The following is a 21447-nucleotide window of genomic DNA, read 5'->3' on the forward strand; positions in this document are numbered from 1 at the left end:
ACTCGCTCTTCTCTGCTCCGTTAGCATAACGCAAGGACAGAACATTTAGAGAGGAGATCCTGCTGCCATTTGGATCAAGGGAAAATCGAGGGGGACAGAGCACTTGGGTTTTAACACCCTGAAAAAGTGTTATTTCATCTCCACATTCCTCATGGTTTAGTGAGCCTGACTTGTTTTTTCCCCCTCCAATCAACCCTCCTTCTGTGCGTTACTGAACTTTTTGTAAAGTGCAATCCGGGGCCTCCATCCCCAGAGACACACCTCCACCCCCCCACCCCCTCCTCTAGTTTGCAAAGGAGCTGCTGCAAGACCTACAATCTCCCACGATCCACCAGAGCTGGGGTGCTTTTGAGAAACTTTATTCCGTGTCCTTTTACCTTTTTATCTTTCCAGCATCACTATTTTGAGATGAGTGGGGGACACCACACCCCATTTCACAGATGAGCAGCTGAATCTTATCCAGAGATGGGACTTGATCTGCTTTTCTAATTGCCAGCTTCTGACCCTTCTAATTGATGCTTTTTTTACCCCCCAGTCGCCTAAGAAAGCCAAGAAGAGAGCCGAGGGCGCCAATTCCAATGTGTTCTCCATGTTTGAACAGACCCAGATCCAGGAATTTAAGGAGGTGGGTGCAGCTGTGGAATCATCCGCCCCGGTGGAGATTCCCACCGTCTGAAAGAGCCTTTCCCTTATTCCGTTTCCCTGCAGGGACCTCTCAGTTCGGTGTTTTTATCCTCCAAAGAAAACACCCAAATTCAATCTGAACATGTGTGTGAACGACTTAAAGAAATTATTTTAAATAACTTTTGCTGATCATCAAAGTGAAGCATATGTCTTATTGAAAATGTAGGAAAGAATTTCAAGAATGCACAAAGAATAAAACGACCTACAATTTTACCACCCAGAGATTATCAGTTCACATTTTGGAATACACCCTTCCAGTTATTTTTGTTACATATCAACATATTTGTTAAACAAAGTTACCATTTTCTATGTATGCTGACTGGTACCTGCTGTTTTTCTTTGAGCAATTCAGTACCAACATTTTCCATCATTTCTTTAAACCACTTCCTATGGTTGGATGTTAACGTTGAGAAGGTTTTACTATTATAAATAACTCATCTTTGCTTGTATCTCTGGTCATTTCCTTGAGGGTAACTCCTTAAAAGCAGAACAGTTGGATTAAAGGAACTTAAAAGAGAAAGGAACTAAACACAAGTACAACCACTGGTCCAAAGTGCCTTCCAGAAAGGCTGTGCTCAATCTGACCCCCATCAGCTCCAAGAGGAGAAAGAGCCTTTCCCCCACGTCTCCATCAACATTGAGTATTCATGTCTAAAATATTATTTTTGCCAGTCCAAGAGATGAAAAAAAAGCATCTTAGATTTTAAATTTTACAGTCCTCAATGGCTGAATGCTAGCTGGGTCTGAAACACTATCACAATCGCTGCCTTAGTGAGCAAACCTAAGTACCAGTTAGTCGAAATTAAGCAACTGCCCGCAGGCTCAGAAGGACAGACTTGGAATTAATTTTCCAGCAGTCGTGATGGCTCACATTGAGTCATCCACACTCTCGTTCAGCCCTTTGGAGGAAAATACGTAAACACTGTGCTGAAGAGGCCACTGTGATTTATATGCAAGGGGAAACCATTTGGGGCTTCCAGTGGGACACTTGCCCCATTTGTCCCCATCAACATTTGGATCACAGGAACGCTATACCCCATAGGCCACCAGGGAAAGAGGAATTCCTGGGACAAAATGTCATATATGAACTTGAAATGGGCACCTTCCATGGTGAAGACTACACTCTCTCTTCTCCCTCACTGGGTCCCAACCTCTGGAATGAGATCAGCTGTGAGGGGCGTGGGCTGGGGGTGCAAATACTTTCAGGAACCAGCTGCAAAAAGAACTCAAAAAATGTAGACATGATACATCATTTGTAAAATACCTGGGCATTTACAAAGCTCTTGGAGTCTCCCTGGGAGCCAGCTGGAGATTAAAGATTAAAGATCAGCTGGCTCCATTTCACAGATAACGTGAACTTTCGGGTTGGAGGACAGAGGGGACTCCAGTTTGTAACTTTTTTTTTTTCAATAACAACTTTCTAAAGATATAATTCACATACCACGTATTCACCCTTTTCAAGTAAATATACAATTCAGTGGTTATTTAATATAGTCACAGAATTTTGCAGCCATCATCACTACCTAATTTTAGAACATTTTCATCGCCCCCAAAAGAAACCTCATATCCATTAGCAGTCACTTCCCCTCCCCCCCTCCCCCAGGCCCTGCCAACCACTGATCTATTTTTTGTCTCTATGGATTTGCCTATTCTGGACGTTTCATAGAAATGGAATCATACAATATGTGGTCTTTTGTGTCTGATGTCTTTCACTTAGCATCGTATTTCAAGGTTCATCTGCACTGTGGCACATGTCAGAACTTCCTTTCCTCTTATTGCTGAATAATATTCCATCATGGGGATAGACCACATTTTGTTTATCCATTTCTCAGCTGATGGACGCGTGGGTTTGTGTTTGTGTGGACGTGTGTTCTCATTCCTCTTGGGAACACACTGAGGAGTTGAATTGCTGGATCCTATGCTAACTCGAGGCCTGACATTTTGAGGAACTGCTAGCCTGTTTATCTAATGTCCTTTGACGCTCCTTGAACGCCTCTGACGCTCCCCTGAATCCCACTTCCCCCAGCCCTTGGCACAATCTCTTGGGCTCCTCCCCGCAAGTTCTCCTGGGCTGACCAGCCAAATTCCTCCCTCTCACAGGCCTTCACCATCATGGACCAGAACAGGGATGGCTTCATAGACAAGAACGATCTGAGGGACACCTTTGCTGCTCTCGGTATGTTGCCCCCTCCACACCTGCAGGAGAGTCTTCTTACCCTCCCCTCATGAGGGGCAGGAGGTGGGACCACCAAAACGGTCAACAGCGTGTCATTGTCAAAGAAATAGCTCGACCAGGATTGGCCTTTAAGACAAATTTCAGAGGGTAGGAAAGAAGTGTTTAGTCTTTGAGTGTCTTCACATATCTTTTCTTTATCTTTTAAAATAATTTTGTGTGTGGTTTTGAATGCAATGGCAATTCACAATAGAAAACTTGGAAAATTCAGAAAAGTATAAAGGCGAAAACAACACTGGCTATTAGGCCACATTCCACTGTTAACATCTCAGCCCCTAAGTTTCTTCTAGGCATGTCTTGTGTGTGTGTGTGTGTGTGTGTGTGTGTGTGTGTTTAATAAATGGAATCATTCTATTTTAGTTTCAGTTTTTTAAATTTAACATCTTAATAGGGTGAGCATGAGTGCATGGAGCTGTTTCAAAACATACCTGTCCAAGCTGCCAACACTAACCTTTCCTCCACTCCTATCCCCAGAACTCATGGCCATGAACAGCTGTGCAGGTTGTGCACTGCACAAGTATACAGAGTACTATTCATATTTGTAGCCACCACAGATTTCTACATTTAAAACATAAATTATCTTAAGAAGGGGTGGCTTTTTCTGATTTACACGGGGTACTATACGGGCTTGTGGCAGTGGCTAGAGCAGGTATATCACAATCCCCAAGGGTTACAACAGATACAATTTGGAAAAGTTCTTTCAGGTAATTCTACTCCGTCTCTCCCACCTCCAAGTGAGAAGGGCTAATTTATAATATGAGCATTTCCCATTTGAGTAAAATATTAAAATACCTGTATAAAATGCTCCAGATTCTAAAGACACTTTTAAGAATAACTAAACCCTCTTTGGGTTGCTTCCAATTGTCTGGCTATTATAAATAACACTTTCGAGAACATCTTCTCATGTGACTCTTTGGCCCCATCTGCTCTGTCTCTGATTATTCCTAGACTAGATTCCTTGAAGTGGGATTACAAGGGCAAATGCCAGTGTCCTGATAGCTGTTTCTGTCCCAGCTCGGAATTGCTGAGTGTGTGTTTCCTGCCCTAGGGCGTGTGAACGTGAAAAATGAGGAAATTGATGAAATGCTCAAGGAGGCTCCAGGTCCAATTAACTTTACTGTGTTCCTACAGATGTTCGGGGAGAAACTTAAGGGTAAGCTCATGTGAATATCTGTGCATCTACAGCCGTATGCATACATACGTCTGTGTTTGTGTATCTGTGTGGGCGTGTCTTGTCTGTTTTTATGTCTTCATCTTTAGGCATGAATTAAAATGCTAGGAGAACATGCAGGGGGTAGCAGACTAATATCGGGGAGGGGGGAAGGAGTAAAAACAGCAGTTAACAGTGCTCCAAGGCTTACCCTGGTCCAGACTCATGCTAAGCACTTTACATGCATTATATGCATTACCACATACTTCACCGCATCTAGGAGGTAGGGTCTATTCTTATCCCAGTCTACAGATAGGGAACTGAGACTCAGAGACAGAAAGCCACGTGCCTGTGGCCACACAGCTAACAAATGCTGGAGTCAGGATTTGAGTCCCAGACTTTCTAAGTCTGGATCCATGTTTGACCTTGGGTTTGCTCAGAAGTAACTGGACTCTCAGCCCACTCTTTCAAAACACCAAGGCTCAGGGCTCAGAAGAAGGCAGGGTCTTTCCTCCTTAACAGAGGTTCCCAGCCATCCGTGGCACATTTCAACCCCATCTTCTGTTTCAGGGGCAGACCCAGAGGAGACCATTCTCAACGCGTTCAAAGTGTTTGACCCTGAAGGCAAAGGGGTGCTCAGGGCCGATTAGTGAGTGGGGTCTGCGGGGGAGGACATGAGGGCTTGTTGCTTTTCCCCAACCCCCTTCACATACCTGGTGCCAATACCTGCATGTCTATCTCTGCAGCGTCAAGGAGATGCTGACCACACAGGCCGAGAGGTTTTCCAAGGAGGAGGTAACTGGGCCCTTTGGACACTCTCTGCACCCCAGCTCCTGGCCTCACACTTCTGGGGACTCCCTCACTCTCTCTTATATAAAACACCCCCGAACCCACACTGAGAGAGAATCTTCTCTTGTTTACTGAGCCCGTCTCAATCACCCTGTGAGGTAGGGACAAATATTATGGTCATTTTACAGATGGGGAAACTGAGGCCCAGGGAAATAAACTCACTTGCCTTAAAGGACAACACTGAGAAAGGCCGAGGCCGGATTCAAACCTAGGTCTGCCTGACTCCATAATGTATGGAGACCTGGTAAAAGCATCAGTTTCCTGTTGGAGTAAGTAAGGCTGGCAGGCAGGGTCACTGCATACTGTTGTGTAGGTTGCGCACTGCACAGTCCTCCTGGACACAGTTCTAAGATATATTGTAGAGTATTTATTTGTTGCAATAGTTTTCCAGCAGATGGCAGTAAAGTGCCTATAATATAATTTTTTTTAAATCAGAATATATGCCTTTTTCTGGCAGGTGGCAGTAACGTGCCTGGAAGAAGGGGCACTACTGCTAATTCACCAAACGTCCTGTATGAACAAGCAACTGTCTTGTCAACATTACTAATGAACCTTAATGAGTCTATTTAAAATAGCCCCTTGGAGCCTCTCAGGCCTAATTCTGTCAAGTTCCACATTTTACTAAAAATTTTATTTAGATTTTCCCCTCAAACTCAATCAGTTGAAAGAGCCTGACTTTCCACTCCCACCAGCTTTGTGACTTTGGACAAGCTCCTTAACCTCACTGTGCCTCAATTTTCCCATCTGTAAAGTGGGGGCAATAACAGAGTCTACCTCATAGTACACTGTGAGAATTAGGTGAGTTCTCATGCATAAAATGCTGACATGTGATAAGGCAATCTAAGTGTTACCCACGTTTTAAAATAATTAGTCAATACTTTTTAAATGTGGAAACTGCCTGTTAAAAAATGTTAGATTTCCAGTTTTCCTCAAAGAATCAAATTTCCCAGAGTCTGACCTCCTTGCCCACATGGCCTCATTTGGCTGGCCCTGAGCAGCTGCCACCTCTATAGATGGACTATGTCTCCATTTAGTCACAGGCCCCACCAGGCCTATCCTGCTCCCTGCCATAACCTGCCCTGCCCATTTGCACACCTGAGTTTGCAAGCCTAGCTTCCTCATCACAGCTTGAGCTCCCAGGAACATCCCTGCAGGGTGGCCCTTGGGGTCGGCACCCGTGGAAGAGCAAGGACAGTCAAGGAAACAGGAGGACACAGAGGGAGATGTCCACCACACCCCGTGTCCTCCACGCCCCCGGCCGCCCTGCACTCAGGCCTGCCCGGCATGCAGCCCTCCCTCCCACTGCCCCTCCACCTTGTCCTCAGCACATGTTGCTGGTTCGTTGCAGATTGAACAGATGTTCGCCGCCTTCCCCCCTGATGTAACTGGCAACCTGGACTACAAGAACCTCGTGCATATCATCACCCACGGAGAAGAGAAGGACTAAGCGGGGGCTCCCTGCCCAGCCCTGGGCTTGCCTTTGGGTAGGTTGCAGGGGCATCCCTGCCCTCCTCTTGCTTTGCCCAGTAATGCCGCCACCCCTGCCCCTGGCCTGTGGGTTGTGTGGCTGCCTCATTTATCCACCTCCATCTTCTTTGCAGCCTGGATGCCTTATAGATACCATGTGGCCACATAGCCTACAGATGGAAATCCATCCAGAGGTCATGTTCAAATAAACAGACGTCATCTATTTGTTTATGGTGTTTCTCTGACAGAGAGCCTTGAGTAAGGAAGACCCTTTGCTAGTTCCCATGAAGGTGGTGTCTGAGCCAGTAATGGCCCTGCTGTCATTGTTGAATCTTAGTCACTCTTTATTTAAAATAGACCTTCACAGCCACTCAGGACTATTTCTATCAAGGGCCAAACTGTACTGGAATGTTAACTAAAGGACCACAACTCTTTCTTCCAAAGAGTTCAAGCACTGGTAGAGCCTAGTTTCCATGCCACCCTTTCCCTTAGGACATCACTGGAATGTTTCTCCCCTAGGTGCGCTTAGACAGGCCCCAGGACAAGCTAAGAAGAGGAAGCCTCACATGCACGCTAAGAATATGGCTTATTTGGCAAAAAAAAAAAAAAAATCACAATCATGAATTGTAGGAGGTTAATTTCTAATTTCAGATAAAGTAGAAGCTGTCTGTATTCCTATCCTGGCAAATAGGGGGAGGGATACAGATGCATACAGGTACTGATTTCTGTCCCTGCCCAGGGTCTAAGAACTAGGCCTAGGTGTGAGTTGACTCTTGATTTTGAGTGATCAAAGTCATTGTTGAAGCACTGAGGTCTGTTTTGGCTGCAAGAATCCCAACTTAGGAGACAAATGGGTTCACATAACTGAGAAGTCCAAGGGCTTCAGGCATAGCTACATCCAGGAGCTCAAACAGTGCCGTCTGAACCTGAGGAGGACTCTCCGCTGCTTCGCTTCCTCTCATGCTGCTCTGCTCTCAGTGGTGGCAGAATGGTTACCAGCAGCTCCTGGCTCCTGTCTATCCCCTCAGCAATCCCAGTGGAAAGAGGGTACCTCTCTCTCCCAGATCCACACAAGTAACAGAACAGGGCCCGTGGGACTCCTGAACCAACTCTGAAACAAGTGCAGTGCTCTGATTGGCAGACCTGGTCATGATATTAACCCTCGCACCTGGGTTGAAATCAGTTCTTTCCAAACCATGTGGCCAGAGGGTGAGAGGGGCCGTTCCCCAGAGGAAAATCCAGAAGCCTTTCAGGAAGAATATGGAGTGGATGTCGGTACTCTAAGTTCTTAAGAGCATCCCAAGAACCCAAGACACAGCCAAAGCGAATGATGTGTTGGAGATAGAGCTGAAATTGGGGGTGAGAGTGACAGCTGGGGTCACCTAGAGGGAACGAGGAGGTCTGGGGGTTGGAGAAGCCAGACCTGAAGCGAGTCTTCCAGGCTCAAGAATAACCACAGAGCCCCTGCAGGGGGAGTTCAGGGTCAGCTCTATCTGTACGACCAACAACATCACTCTTGACTGCTGGGAAATGGAATCCCTTTCAAAGCCAACAGCAAGCTGGGCAGGCAGGGACTTGGGGTGCCCCCAACCCCGTGATGGCCTGCTATGATCCACACCCTGTGACGATCCATGCCTCTCGCATCCAAAACCTGTGATTTGGGACTCCTGCAGACACGCAGCCAGGCCTGGGAGAGGACCCAGCTCAGGGCCCTCAAGTGGAGTTTGTGTTTCAGGTTAAGAGGCTCTGGACACAGCCCTACAGACACATTCATGCATGAGACACACACACACACACACACAGATACAGACTCAGGATCTCCGTGGTTCCCGGGTCCCACCTATGAGCATCTGCTACATCCCGTATGGTTCTGGGGTGTGATCAGTATTTTGGCTCCCACGTGGCCCCTACGCTTTACCTGGTGGGCCATGGTGAGGGGTGACCTCTGCTGGTCACCATCTCAGGGATTCTTGAGGGCCATGGTGACCTCACATCACTCCTGCCCCCTGTGCCAGCTATGGAACTCAACCCTTCTGCCTCTACCCTCTCCTGGGGTGGCTCCATCACCCAAGTTTCTTAGTAATGAGTGTGAAAAGGCACTGGGGTTACAGAACAAAACATTTATTCTCCCTGGTTATGGTATAAATGTGGCCCCAACCGTCTCAGACCATTAACTTCTTCTTGGGCCTCAGATCGTCCCCTTTTTCAGGCACACTCTCCACGTGTACTTCCCTGTTTCGAGACTCTTTTGCAGTGTGATGGCTGAGCACCAGCTGCCGAAGGCTGCTGTGGTCCAGGGGCTGGTCCACTGTGCCAAAGACAGGATTTGTGTGAGGAGTTTGGAAATCAAACCCAACACAGCAGTGGAGGAGGCGGTGGGGGGTGGGGTGGGGGGGGTTTCTTCCTAGGGACACTGCCCCTCTGCCTTATTCAAGGATGTCCAAGCTTTGTAAGGTACCCCTCCACAGTGCTGGGGTTTGGAGTGTGACCATTCTCTAAGTTCAGGGAGGGAGAGGATAGGTGGAGATGTACTGCTCAAGGATGCCCAGACAATAACTGTTTTTTTCTCTCAGATGAAGATGTGAAGCTGAGTTTGGTTTGATACCAAGGAGACAAGGCCATTGTGTGCAGTTGACCAAGATGTAGACTGCACGAAGACACCTGGTAAAAACAGGGCTGAAATCCATCCCTCCACTTGATTGCGAAGCCATGCCCACCCAGCAGGGACTCCTTTTCCTAATTAATCTGCCCAGAGTGGGTGCCTCTTCTAATTCACACCTATAAGCCACAGAGGCTAGTGGGCTAAGAGAACCCAGTGTTTATCAACATTCCGTTGAACAGAAGTGAAGACATCATCTGTACGTCCCTGACCTTGTGAGGATAGCGTTAGCAACAGCTATGCCCTGCCACTCTCCTCTTTTAGGAACATGAAGGGCCAGGGGAAGCTGTGCTAAGGTGGCTGACACCAGCCCCAGCTTTCACTCCTGCTAAGTTTCAGTTGCCTTGAATAAAACAAACAAGCGGTGTGCACCTGCCTGTCTATCTGTGCACACATTGGCACACCTGCACACTTGAAATACTGCTCAGAGAAGTGGGGCTGCTTTTTAAAAAAATAAAATTTTTTTTCTCCAAATACCAAAGTCACGCAAGGTCATTGTAAAAGAAAATTCTAAACAATACAGGTTGTTTAACTTAGAAATGCAAAGTTCTCTGCAAACCACCTTCCAGAAATACCCACCGTAAGTCAGCCTACACATCCTCCTCATTTTATATGTATAATCAGGATACTGTCCTCCTTCCCACCCTCCCTTCCTCCTCTTTCTTCTCCTCCTCCTCCTTCCTCTTCTCCCCACCCCACTCTTAAATATCAGGGTTGTGAAGGGCTGTCCTGTGCATTGCAGGATTTTTAGCAGCATTCCTGGCCACTACATGCCATACATACGTGTGTCGGTTTATAACACCCTATTGCATTCTTTTTAATGGTTGCATAGTATTCCATCCATGGATGGGTGAACTATAACTTATTTAACCACTCTAATGGGTGAGCATTTCAGTCGTTTCCAGTTCCACCATCCTCCCACTTTCACCTTTGACCCTCGAATAAATTTTTCTCTGAAGGACCCACCTCCACAAGAAAGACTATAGGCTCAAGGTGTGTAACTGAAACTGTGGATAATCTTTAGTTAAATCCATTTCACCTGTAACGTGCCTTCACTAATCAAGGTCGCTTTAATTATTGCTGCAAAAGACTGGGTTGTTCTCCAAACTGCAGGTAGCCTAGACAATAAGATGTCTGCCTGAGCTGTTTCCCAAGAACTTGGAGTCAGCTGCATCCACTTCAGCTGAGCCAAGAGTCAGCAATGTCTAGCTCCAGCTAGGCTGGTTAACACTGGATGAACAGTGACCCTTCAACTGGGCATGCACGAGGGTGACTCGGTGACCTCTTGAACGTGCAGAGCACCGCAGCTGAGTTAAGCCAGCGCACAGACGAATGATCACCGCACCTTTTCCCAATCGCTGCTCCCCACGCTCCCCACACCGCGGACAACCCTTCTTTTTTTCTTTATTCTGTAAGTACCCCGAGCGCCTTGCTTTCGGGGAGGCAGGAGTTGAGATTTGTTCTCCCACCTCCTCTCCTTGCTTGGCTACCTCACGAATAACCCTTCTCTGTGCTGCAAACCTCGGCATCTCAGCATCTGGCTTGCCACACATCGCGAAAAACGAAACCTGGTTCAGTAACATATCCATTTGGCGACAACCGAGGTGTTACCCAGTGGAAGTGATGGGCCCAGGAGGCTCAGAAAGAAGGGGAAACTGAGGCTTGACACCGCGGACCCTCTCCTGCACACGCTTCCTAGCAACTTGCGCAGATCCGGGAAGAAAGAGAACTCACCTTCATCCAACTTGTCACTAAAGGGGTCAGCCCCGAGCACCGGGGGGGTGACCTTGATGGGTTCTGCAAGCTTGAGGAGGGCGGAGCCGCCCCAGAAGGGGTTGATGAAGGGTGGCGGGATATCGGCCTCTGCCACTTGCATATCCAGGATCCGCTTGTAGGATTCTAACAGCAGCAGGTCATTGGTCTTCTTTTCAATGATGGCTGGAAAAAAACAAGCAGAACCAAGACGGCTGCCAACAGCCCCGGGTCCCGGGGGAGCGAAACGTGGCGCCCCCTGCTGGATAGGAAGGGAAGGACAGGGAGCGGGGGCGGGTCCTGAGATCCTGTAAGAACAAGGGCTTTCTCTTGGGTTACAACGCGCGTTCGCAAAGAGGGCAGTATCTCCCACAGGGGGCACAACTTGGTTCTTGAGCAGAACAATCTCTTTAGTGGACAAGGCACAGATATGCATACAGGACATAAACAGTTGTATGGTGTATATCGACAGTATTAAAATTCCTCGAGGAGGGGCAGGTAGGAAGAGTGTCTAAACGGTTCCTTAGGGGGCAATCATGAAAAGAAGACTGAGAAACACTGGGTTCTACTAAAAATTGGTGGAGCCATGGGCAAGCTCCACCTCAAACGGCTGATTTGTTTTTTTCCTCAATGCTTTCCCTGAGTTTGAGGGAGCTGTCCTTCCCACTGTGCCTCACGCAGCCCAAGCACTGGGCAATGAGTACCTCATGAGCCTCCCCGACTGACACCACTTCACTAACGTTGTCACAACCCATTGCTGGGGGAACCAAGCGCATCCTGTGTGACCCCCACCCCCACCCCCGGGGGAGAACCCCTGGAAGCTTTCTGCTGGGTTCCTCCAGACTTCACCCCATGCCCCCTTTTCCTTTGCTGATTTTGCTTTGTATCCTGCTGTAACAAATCATAGCCATGATATGACTCTCTGCTGAACCCGTGAGCCTGCCAAGTGAATCGCCGAAACTGGTGGGCAGGAGGTCCTGGGACTCTCCCAAACACAGATTGTGTTAAGAACCTTAGGTTTCATTCTAAGAACAGTGGAAGTCTTTCATCTTAAATTGCCGTGATCTCTGTAGGTGCATCCTGCCCCTCTATCCTGAGCTCAAGAACTATGCCTGGAAATGTGTGTTACAGTTAACAGGCATTTGCTACATGCCAGGCATTGCTTTGAGCACTTTATTTCTTCCTTTCCAGTCTGTATGCCTTTCGTCTGTTTTTATTGCCTTATTGCGTTAGCTAGGACCACCAACACAATACTGAAGAGGAGCTATAAGAGCAGGCATCCTTGCCTTGTTCCTGGTCTTGGAAGAAAAGCATTGTTTTTTCACCATTAAGTATGAGATTAGCTGTAGCTGTTTTTACAGATGCCCTTTATCAGGTAAGAAAGTTTCCTTCTAGTTCTAGCTTGTTGGGAGTTTTTATCATGAGTGGATGTTGAATTTTGTCAAATACCTCTTCTGCATCTATTGAGATGATCATGTGGTTTTCCCCTAAGAACTACTCATTTATTTAACACCCCCCAAAAACGTCATGAGGTAGATTCTGGGTTTACCCCTCTTTTTTTTTTTTTTGATGAAAAAAAATGGAAGCACAGAGAGGTTCAGAAAGTTGCCCAAAGTCACACAGCTAACAAGAATAGAACCAAGATTTAAACCCAAGCAGGCCAGCTTTAGTGCCCACATGCTTCACCACCAGGCTCACTACCTCCTACTGGCACAAGTCCTCGTGCCTTGTCACAGGGAGCCCTGGAAATCATCGCTAAGAGTCTAGCGGGCGCCAGCGTAACTCACCAAAGTACTGCGGGAGGTTGGTATCTGTGATTTCCCCCGTCTCCCCTAACTGCACCACGATCTTGGTGGCATCACAATCTATCTTCTTAAACAGATTCTCCACTGAGTTCTTGAGATACTCCAAGGTCTTGCTGATCTCCTTGTAGTTGTTTTCGTACAAATCTGCCTCCTCCTTGGTCTTCTTTAGCTTCTCCTGGTGGCAGACCCCAGTTCCCATCCAGGTCAGCCCGGCCGCCACCCTGGCCTCAGCCCACTATGAGGACTTTCAGTGGGACGAGGAGGGCTTGGGACCCTCTGGGGCCAGGGTCTCCAAGCTGCCGGTTTTCAAACCTCTAATGGGGGTGCAAGATGAATTTAATGGGCTTCAACCTACATTTTAAAAAAATGAAATAAAATAGAACAGAAAAGGAAGAGAAAATACTAGGATGCATTGCAGGTAGTGAGGGTAAATACTGCTTAATGTAAGTTTTGTTTCACTTATACACGTGCAGATGTGTCTACATGTTTACTGGATTACAGTGTTTTCAGAAAGCTGGTGACTCATTTTTTAAAAATTGTGGTCCACAGGAGGAGAAACACATTTTACATTGCCGCCTAGTACATGCACACATACATGTGTGTATTTATCTAATCAAATGAAATTAAAGTTCACAAATCGATTTTCTTTTTGTGTGTTCTAATATATTCTATGCTGTTCTGTTCTGTTCTGTCTTGTTATTTTTAAATGCTGGTTGCAATCCAACAAACCAGTTTCACCAGTTTAAATCATATTGCTAGAGCCCAGTGGTTCTCAAAGTGGGTGCCCAGGACCAGCAGCATCAGCTTCACAGGGGAGTGGGGTGGGCTTGTTAGAAATGCAAATTCTTGGGCTCCAGTCCAGACTGATTGAACCAGGGCTCTGGGGGTGGGCCCAGCAACCTGTGTTTTAGTGAACCTCCAGGTGATTCTGACTCATGATAAAGTATGAGAACCCTCTGTGATTTGGGCTTCACATTGGTATCACCTGGGAGCGTTAAACTATTTGCTGCCCAGACCCCAGCCTCAGAGATTCAGACATCTTGGTCTGGGATGCAGCCTGGGCATCGGGAATTTGAAAGCCTCCAAGGAGATTCTGACTTGCAGCCCAGCCCGAGCATCGCTGCTCGGGGATGAGGGCTTCAACCGCTGCCTCTCCCTCTGAGTTCTCAGCTTGCAAAGGTGACCTGAGCCCTGAAAGGACCAGCCCCATCCACACAGGCTCTGTGCCATCCCAAATAAGGATCCCAAAGGGCCCTCTCCACACCCACATTTTCCAGGTGAGGAAACTGAGGCTCTGACGAACACAGCCAGGAGAGGGAAGCCATGATTTGTAATGTCTCTCAACCACCACCAGGCAGCTTCCTCTGTCCCAGCCACTGGAATATTCAGTTCCCAGGGATGCATCTCCTCATATGACAGCAAGAGCTGCCCTCTCCTTCTAAAGGTGCACTAGAAGATCACATGCTTAAAAAAAATTATTAAAGCCTGATGTGGGGTTTTTTTTGACCGTTCATCATCAGAAGTGACATCTGTAATACTTAAACTCTAAGTATTACCCATTTCTTGCTCCTCTTGCAGCTTCACAAAGCATGGGGATGACCTCTCCATAGCTTGTTTTTTTTGGGGGGGGGTAGGGGGAGGAGGTAATTAGGTTTAAAAGCCTAATGTCATGTTGATAACACACATCTGGCACCTAAAATGCTCCAGCCACTTTATACACATCATCTTAACTGCTCACAACGGCCCCAGTTTTCAGATGACGAATATTTGAGGTCAGAGAAGAAAAGTGAAGTTGTATTCAGCCCCCCTGAGTTGTCTAAATACCTGACCTTGGGCTCAACTCTACTTGGGCAATTATTTAGTAATAAGGAGATGGTAATTTGAGGCTTTACTGACTTCTGTGGAAAACAGCAACAATAATTATAGCTGCATTTACAGCTCTGCCCTGCAGGGTGCCATGCGTGTAATGCATGATTTTATTCAAACTTCACAGTCCTACAAAGTGAGTCAATTATTATCCCCATATTGTAGGTGACAAAACTGAGGCTCAGAGAGGTTAAGTCACTTTGTCAAAGTCACACAGCTAGGCAGCAACACTTCTGAGAGTCATACCCAAGCGTTTGTTCCCAAGGCCTGATTGCTTAACTCCTGTGCAAAACTCTCCCGTTAATCCCACCGCCGATCCCACCACTTCTCCCAGAGGGGATGGTGAAATGGAAGATGAGTGGAAAGGTTCCAAGAACAGAGGAGGCAGAAGTGACCTTTAGCAGGGGGTAAGAAAAGTGGGCTCTCATGATTACAATTAAATTCCCTTAGAGTATTTGCATTTGAAAAGAGGCCTCTAGGATTCATGCTAAAGCCAAAGGAACAAAGAGCTTCTGGCAGACTTCAGGCAGAGGTGGGGGAGACGCTGGCAGTTGCCTGGTTGGCCTCCCCAAGCTGTGTCCCTCTTTAGGCTTTCAAAACCCTGAGATGCAGAGCAGCACCAGTCCCAATCGAAGAAAGCATTTGGATGCTGGATGGCCTTGAGCTGAGAATATGGGACCCCAGGCATGTGTCTAGCCTGGGGAGGGTCTCCCTGGACTTGAACCCTGCCAAGAGTCTATATTCCTCAGTCCTGGGTCCTGGGAGAGGTGGCTGAGCCAGAGAGGTGGCTGAGCCAGAGAGGCTCAATGGGTAGCTTGTGCTTTGCTGCCCTCCAGTGGCCAACCAGAGAATGGCACCACCATCCCTGTTGATCATCTGCATGCCAAGAACAGAAATAAGTCACAGAGAAAAGAAGGGATGTGACCGGGGAGTGCAGTTCCTGGGCCAGGAACTACTGGATTAGAACAGGGCTTTGTAGTCAAGCTCTCTGGGCTTATGTCTTTGTCAGACATTTGCTATCCATTCTCCCCTTAAGCCTTAGTAACAAAACGCTGACTGTATTTGGTGCCAGATAAAAGTTGTATTTCCAACCCTGCTTTGCAATAGGGATGGCCAGTGAGATGTAAATACAGAAGTCATAAGACCTTTTAAGCTGGCTAACTCAGTTAGTAAGGCCTTTTTTCACTTTGTTCCTGCTTGGAATGTATCTGTGATGGCTGGACCATTGGCAGCCATTATACAACCCGGAGGCATCCTTGGGAATCTAAGCCACACACTAAAGATGGCAAAACAGAAAGGAGGAGCCTGGGCTACTGATGATGTCATGACCAGCCTTGAAGTGCTTATCTCCAGACTCATGTTTTAACAAAGTAGAGAAACTTCTTTCTTGCTTTGGCCACTGTTATTTTGGGTCACTGTTATTAGCAGCTGAATACAATGCAAAGCTCATATAGTATCCCAGCTCCATGATGTTGGGCTTTACCTCTCTAAACCTCAGTTTCCTCATCTGTCAAATGGAGAGATCACAGCACTTATTTCATAGGGCTGTTGTGGGCTTTCAGTGAGACAGTGCAAACAAACCACTTAGCCCAGTGCCTGGTCTATAGTAGTTGCTCAAGAAGTGTTTGTAATTACTATTATTGATTGAGAACAGGCCACAGCCAGGAAAAGGGGGAGAGAGAAGAAAAGACTGAAGCAGAGATCTATCTGGAATTTGCTAGTCTAGGATGATCTATAGGCACAAGGGCCTGGGATAGGCTTCCTGAAGTGGTGGAGTCTTTAAAAATGGACTAAGAAGGCCCTGACGGACAAAATTCTGCAGCACCATCTATAGCAGAGGCTGCCTGTGACAAAGCGTCAGGACATGTCAAGACATGACCCAGGTCAGTAGTCACGGGGCAGGTATCCTGCTCCTCCTGAGAATCAACTGACAGGTGGCCTGACAGGCAACAGCGACTCCCTTGTGCCTCCCTTCCTCCCTCCCTCCCCACCGTGGTCTTACCTCCAGCTCCGTCAGGATGGAGTGGTTGTCATCATGGGATGATTTCTGCTGGGATCGCAACTGGATGATCTCATTCTGCTCAATAGAGAACCAGACCATAAGGAAAAGTGAGTGCTCCCATCCCTGCCACACCTAGAAACGTGCCATTGCCTCCAGGAGGTGATGAGAACTTAAATGACCCATTTCGAGGAGCCCCAGAACCCCCAGGCCTCTCTTATGCCCATGAAGGTTCTTTCTGATGATTTTTTTTTTTTGATGATTCTTAATTAAAAGGAGGATGAGGGCAGCAGAGGGTAGGTGGTTCTTCCCTTCTGGGGAACTGTCTATAGTCAATAGAATTTGCTGGAATGGCAGCAATGTCCTATCTGCATCGTCCAGGACTATAGCCACCAGCCACACGTGGGCATGGAGCACTTGCAATGTGCCTATTTCCACTAATGAATGAATTTTTAAATTTAATTTAAATTAAACGTAAATCTCCTCCCACGTGCCTGGTGGCCACCATAATGGATAGGCAGCTCCAGAGCAGAGGTTCTCAAACGTTGGCATGAATCAGAATCGCCTGGGGGTTTGTGAAAACACAGATGGATGGGGCCCACCCCAGAGATGCTGATCCAGGAGGTCTGGGTGGGGCCCAAGAATCTGCATTTCTCACAAGTTCCCAGGAGATGCTGCTGCTGCTGGTCCAGGGACCAGGCTTGAGAACTCCTGGGCTAGAAGAGTATGTCAAATTTAAAAGGCACACACCTTTTGATGCGGCAATTTCATCTCTAGGAATCTGTCCTTCGGAAATAGTGGGACATGTGGGCAAAGGGGGCCACTCAAGGTTGTCTTTTGTGTTATTATTTATAATGCTCCCCACCCCATTAGGGACAGACCAAATGTCTACTGGTAGGGGATTGGTTAAATAAATGATGGTACATTTATGTCACAGGCGGAAAGAGTCTCAAATAAAAATATGGTTTAAATGCAGGTTCCTGGCCTGTTCTCAGCGCACCTAGGTGTTGTAGGTATGGAATAGGGCCCGAAATAATCAGCTGTTTGACAAGCATTTTGTGGTACCACTACAGACCATCAGGGTCTCCAGAAACCACTAAAAAGAACACAGAGGATGTTGGCAGGTGTCTATGATGAATTGTTGGGAAAAAAATGTTTACAAAACAGCATGAACTTCTTATTATAATCCCAGTACTATAAATGGGCATCTGGGTGTATGTGTGTGTGTGTGTGTGTGTGCAGGCACATGCTTGGGGACACACTGTCTTCATAAGCAATGTCACCAGAACATTAATGGACATTATCTCCAAGTGGTGATATTTTAGTTACCTGTACCTTTTCTTTATATATTTCTGAATTACATTCTCCCACAGTTCTGCAACTTAAAAAAAGAGCTCAGCCTATAATTAAAAAGAATCTGAAAAAAAAGAAGCATAAGTATAATGAACTAACACAACATCGTAAATCAACTGTACTTCAATTAAAAAAAGAGAGAGAGAGAACTCAAAAGCTACTATTCTGGTCCAAACAGCATTCTAAAGATGGGGAAACTGAAGCCCAGAGGAGGCAGGTACTCGTCCATCCTTCATCAGACACACTCGTCCTAACGCCAGAGGCAGGCTGTGTAGCTAAGAGAGGGCACCGCCAAGGTGAATGAGACAGATCAAGGCCAATTCACTTCAGGAAACATTCCCCAGTCGGGTCACTTTCTGACTGACGTGCTCGCATCCCTCTGCTCTAGCTGTTCTCTGTCATCGCACTGGGATTAGTAAGGTGCTCCCCCCTGGAAAATGAGCATTCAGGATCCTGTCCACTCCCAGGTCCCAAATGAACCAATCCTTCCATCCTCTTCCTTCCGGTCTTTTGACCTTCGAAAACCTTTCCTGCTGAAGAAAGAAATACTGAAGGTTGCCACCAGAGGGTAGTGGTGAGACGCCTAAAGAAGGGATCGCAAACCCAAAGGCCAGCAGGGCTCCGCCGGCCTCAGACCGCTTGGCCTCTGAGAAGCGAATCAGACCCAGCGGGTCTCAGCGGCGGGTGAGGGCGAGCGTGGCCTGACTGGCTTAAAGGGGCAGCCGCACTCAGGTGCCCGCGGGAAAGTGGGCCGGAGTTATCAGATCTGATTTTCCAAGAGAAACCAGAAATCCATTTTCACGTGGAATGACCTGATTTTTAAAATGTTGGCAACTAACCAATTTTAAAATTTGGGTATGAGGAAGACCAAGCAACAGAAGAATGAAGGCTGCATTCATCCAGTTTAGGGCCTCCAACCCCACCTCTCCAGGGTGGGAGAAGTCATATATTAGAATTCTAATTGCTTTTAACTTAAACAAAACAAAACAAAACCTTTATCCTAATTTGAGCAGAGGTGCCCCAAGAAGGCAAAATATAAGGTCCCAGGCACCCCCTCCAATCACCTATCCCTCCCCACCCCCACCCCCTTCACCCAGGGCCGCTCCATTTCATCTGTTTTATAAGCTGGTGTCACCCCATAACCTGGGTTTAAACAAAAAGTCCTGTAGCTTTTTAATAAAAGTTTGGAAACTACTGCTCCAGTCCAAGGATGTCATTCTGCAGATGGGGAGACTGGAGCCCAGAGAGGGCGGGAGTCTGGCCATCTTTCCTCAGACACGCTTGTCCTCACACCAGAGACAGGCTGTGCGGCTAAAGCAGAAAGGAGGGTTCCCTCCAGGTGACAGGGAAGGTCAAGGTCAGCTACCGTTGGGGAGCCATTTCCTGGTGCCTTCCACTGTGTGTGTGCAGGGCCGTCCTGGGCTTTGGGAAGGCAGCGGGTATACAAGAGGGTGCCCGTCCTCTGAAGACGGGCTTCCAGAAGAGAGGCAGAGGCAGAAGCTCCTCTCCCCTCTGCCCTCCAGCTGGGCTTGGACCCAGCCAGTGGGAGACGCCAGCTGGAGACTGGACAGTGGAGGGAGGGTGAGGGTGTGCGTACGCATACTTGTCCCCCCTCTTGGCAGGTCACTAGTTTGGCCACATGCCTCCAGGAAAGACACACAGACAGCCTTCTCCACACCGCTGTCTCCTGATTCCAGACACTCCTCCCTCCACTCACTGGTTCTGGAGCTCAGCTGTGCTGTTCTGCACTCTCCCTTCTTAATTTCCTTAGGCTTCTGTAAATTGGCCCTTTTAAAAAATCCCTCAATTTACCCATTTTGGAAGTGCCATCTGTTTGCCGTGACAGCCCTGACAGGACCACCTCCATTTCTATGTGCCACCTGCGCTATTACTATCACTATTATCATCTATTAGTTTCTTCAAATTGACCACATTATTATTACGTTTATCATTATTTGTTTACTGTTATTGCTTATCACCCCTAAGGAATCATCTCCATTGACTCACCATGCTCTGCAGGCTATATTTTTCCTAATCCTTATTAAAAGTAGTTCATCACCGGGGGAGGGTATAGCTCAGCAGTAGAGCCCGTGCTTAGCAGGCACAAGGTCCTGGGTTCAATCCCTCAATCCCCAGTGCCTCTATTAAAAAAAAATTAGTTCATCACTAGTAAATTAAAATGTTTTCACCTGTATTCTAGCTACTGTGGACTTGGCCACGGCCCCACACCCAGGAAGCAGTGACACTGCAAAAGGAAGTGTCTCCCCTTGTCATATAAACAGAGAGCAGGGACCTCAGAGGGAAGTGCAATGAATTCCCAGAGGAGGTGACATTTGTGCAGGGTCAGGACTAATCAGCAGTATTTCTAAAGAAAAGCAGGGGGTGAGGGGGCCTTAGCGGAGGGAAATGCAGGGGCAGTTGGGATGGGCAGCTGCCGAGAGTGCCCTGGGGGTTGTGATGGGAACTGAGCTGCAAGGGGCAGGTTGCAGCCAAATTTTGAAGGGACTAGAGTGTCACACCAAGGAGTTTAGACTCTCTCCTGTGCAGACAGTCCCAAAGGCTGTTTATGTGTGTCCAGGGGAGTAAGTAGCCCCAGGGAGCCAATTAAGTTTGGGAAATTACAGGTTCAGCAAAGGTAAACGGGTTCTTTACTGCAGGACTTGTCAGAGCCTTGACTGTGCTCATGTATCTTAAGTCTCTCCAAGATCCATTGACCATCTCTCCTCAATTCTGTGAAACTGTTGATTAACAGAGGTCAGCAAGCTTTTAAGGCAAAGGGCCAAATAGTTGCTATTTCGGGCTTTGCAGGCTACAGACGGTCTGCCTTGCATACGCTTCTCTTTTTCTTATAACCCTTTAAAAATGTGAGAAACCATTCTTAGCTCATGGGTTATACAAAGTCAGGCCAAAGGCCATATCTGGTGATGGCTATAGTTTACTAAACTCTGGATTATAAAATGTACCGTGGATTCTGAATGTCACTTACTGGGGGTGAGGGGCCATGAACACATTAAGTCTATGTATCCATTGAAAGACAAATACCGATTTCAGGAAGGTTAAAATGTCGGCGGGGGAGAACCCTGGGTGAACACGGTGTTTCCCAGACTGATCTGACTCGAGGCCCTTTTTCCTACAGAGCATCTCAAGGAGTGGTCTGAGGATCCCGCTGTGGGGAAGGCTGCTGTGGGAATGGCTGGGCCCCTGTCTGGGAGAGAAGAAGTGCCCCGACCTGGATCCTCTCCGTCTTCTTGTGCATCATCTCCATGTCATTGTTGAGCTCCGTGACATACGTGAACCGAGCGAAGTTCTTCTCCTCCTTGGCCAGAAACTCCTCGATGAGCTGATTCAGGTTCCCATTCTTCGTCAGCTTCAGCAGCCGGAGGTGAGCCACCTCGTAGCTCTCAAAACTCTCGTTCTTGTTCTTCTTCCCTTGCTGCTTTGTCTTGAGAGCTAGAAAAGGAGGAACCACAACGATGCGTCGGAAAGGAGAGCTGCTAAGAGCAGCGCCAGGCGAAGGGATGCGCCAGGCGGCGGGATGCGCCCGCATCGTTATCACTGCACCTCCGGGAGGGGTTCGACTTTCCCAGAGACGGGGCGGGCAGGAGCCTCCCTCTTTCGCTGTTTCACAAA

At 47.6% G+C, this 21447-nt stretch overlaps 2 protein-coding genes across 7 annotated transcripts in view; one reads left to right on the forward strand and one right to left on the reverse strand.

Moving 5' to 3' along the window:
- The first annotated feature begins 574 nt into the window (after positions 1-574).
- On the forward strand, positions 575-6628 carry MYL2 (myosin light chain 2). Of its 2 annotated transcripts, none has more exons than XM_072952893.1 (6): positions 575-625; positions 2785-2860; positions 3966-4070; positions 4638-4716; positions 4814-4862; positions 6265-6628. In XM_072952893.1, exons 1-6 carry the CDS (start codon positions 590-592, stop codon positions 6361-6363), a joined length of 444 nt encoding a protein of 147 aa, XP_072808994.1. In that variant the 5' UTR covers positions 575-589; the 3' UTR covers positions 6364-6628. The 2 variants fall into 2 exon arrangements, with proteins under 2 accessions (XP_072808994.1, XP_015095224.2); XM_015239738.3 differs by lacking the exon at positions 575-625 and having other exon boundaries at positions 2789-2860; positions 6265-6400; positions 6518-6628.
- Positions 6629-8488: 1860 nt separating this feature from the next.
- The window catches only part of CCDC63 (coiled-coil domain containing 63), a 36311-nt gene continuing 23352 nt past the window's right edge, over positions 8489-21447 (reverse strand). For 3 of the 5 annotated variants that reach the window (XM_072953568.1, XM_072953567.1, XM_072953566.1), the window contains 5 exons: positions 21047-21267; positions 16468-16542; positions 12582-12774; positions 10777-10980; positions 8489-8691 (listed from right to left, as the gene is read on the reverse strand). In XM_072953568.1, the coding sequence (XP_072809669.1) occupies positions 8546-8691; positions 10777-10980; positions 12582-12774; positions 16468-16542; positions 21047-21267 (839 nt within the window). In that variant the 3' untranslated portion in view covers positions 8489-8545. Of the gene's footprint in view, positions 8692-10529; positions 10981-12581; positions 12775-16467; positions 16543-21046; positions 21268-21447 lie in introns of those variants that run through there. The other 2 variants (XM_072953565.1, XM_072953564.1) reach the window with 1 other exon arrangement.

Source organism: Vicugna pacos, chromosome 32 (assembly GCF_048564905.1).
Source record: "Vicugna pacos chromosome 32, VicPac4, whole genome shotgun sequence".
NCBI classification, from domain to species: domain Eukaryota; kingdom Metazoa; phylum Chordata; class Mammalia; order Artiodactyla; family Camelidae; genus Vicugna; species Vicugna pacos.

Coding starts and splice junctions, on each gene's coding strand:
- MYL2 (XM_072952893.1), top strand. CDS start 590: ATGTTTGAACAGACCCAGATCCAGGAATTTAAGGAG. Junction 626..2,784: donor AGATCCAGGAATTTAAGGAG/GTGGGTGCAGCT, acceptor TCCCTCTCACAG/GCCTTCACCATCATGGACCA. Junction 2,861..3,965: donor GGACACCTTTGCTGCTCTCG/GTATGTTGCCCC, acceptor TTCCTGCCCTAG/GGCGTGTGAACGTGAAAAAT.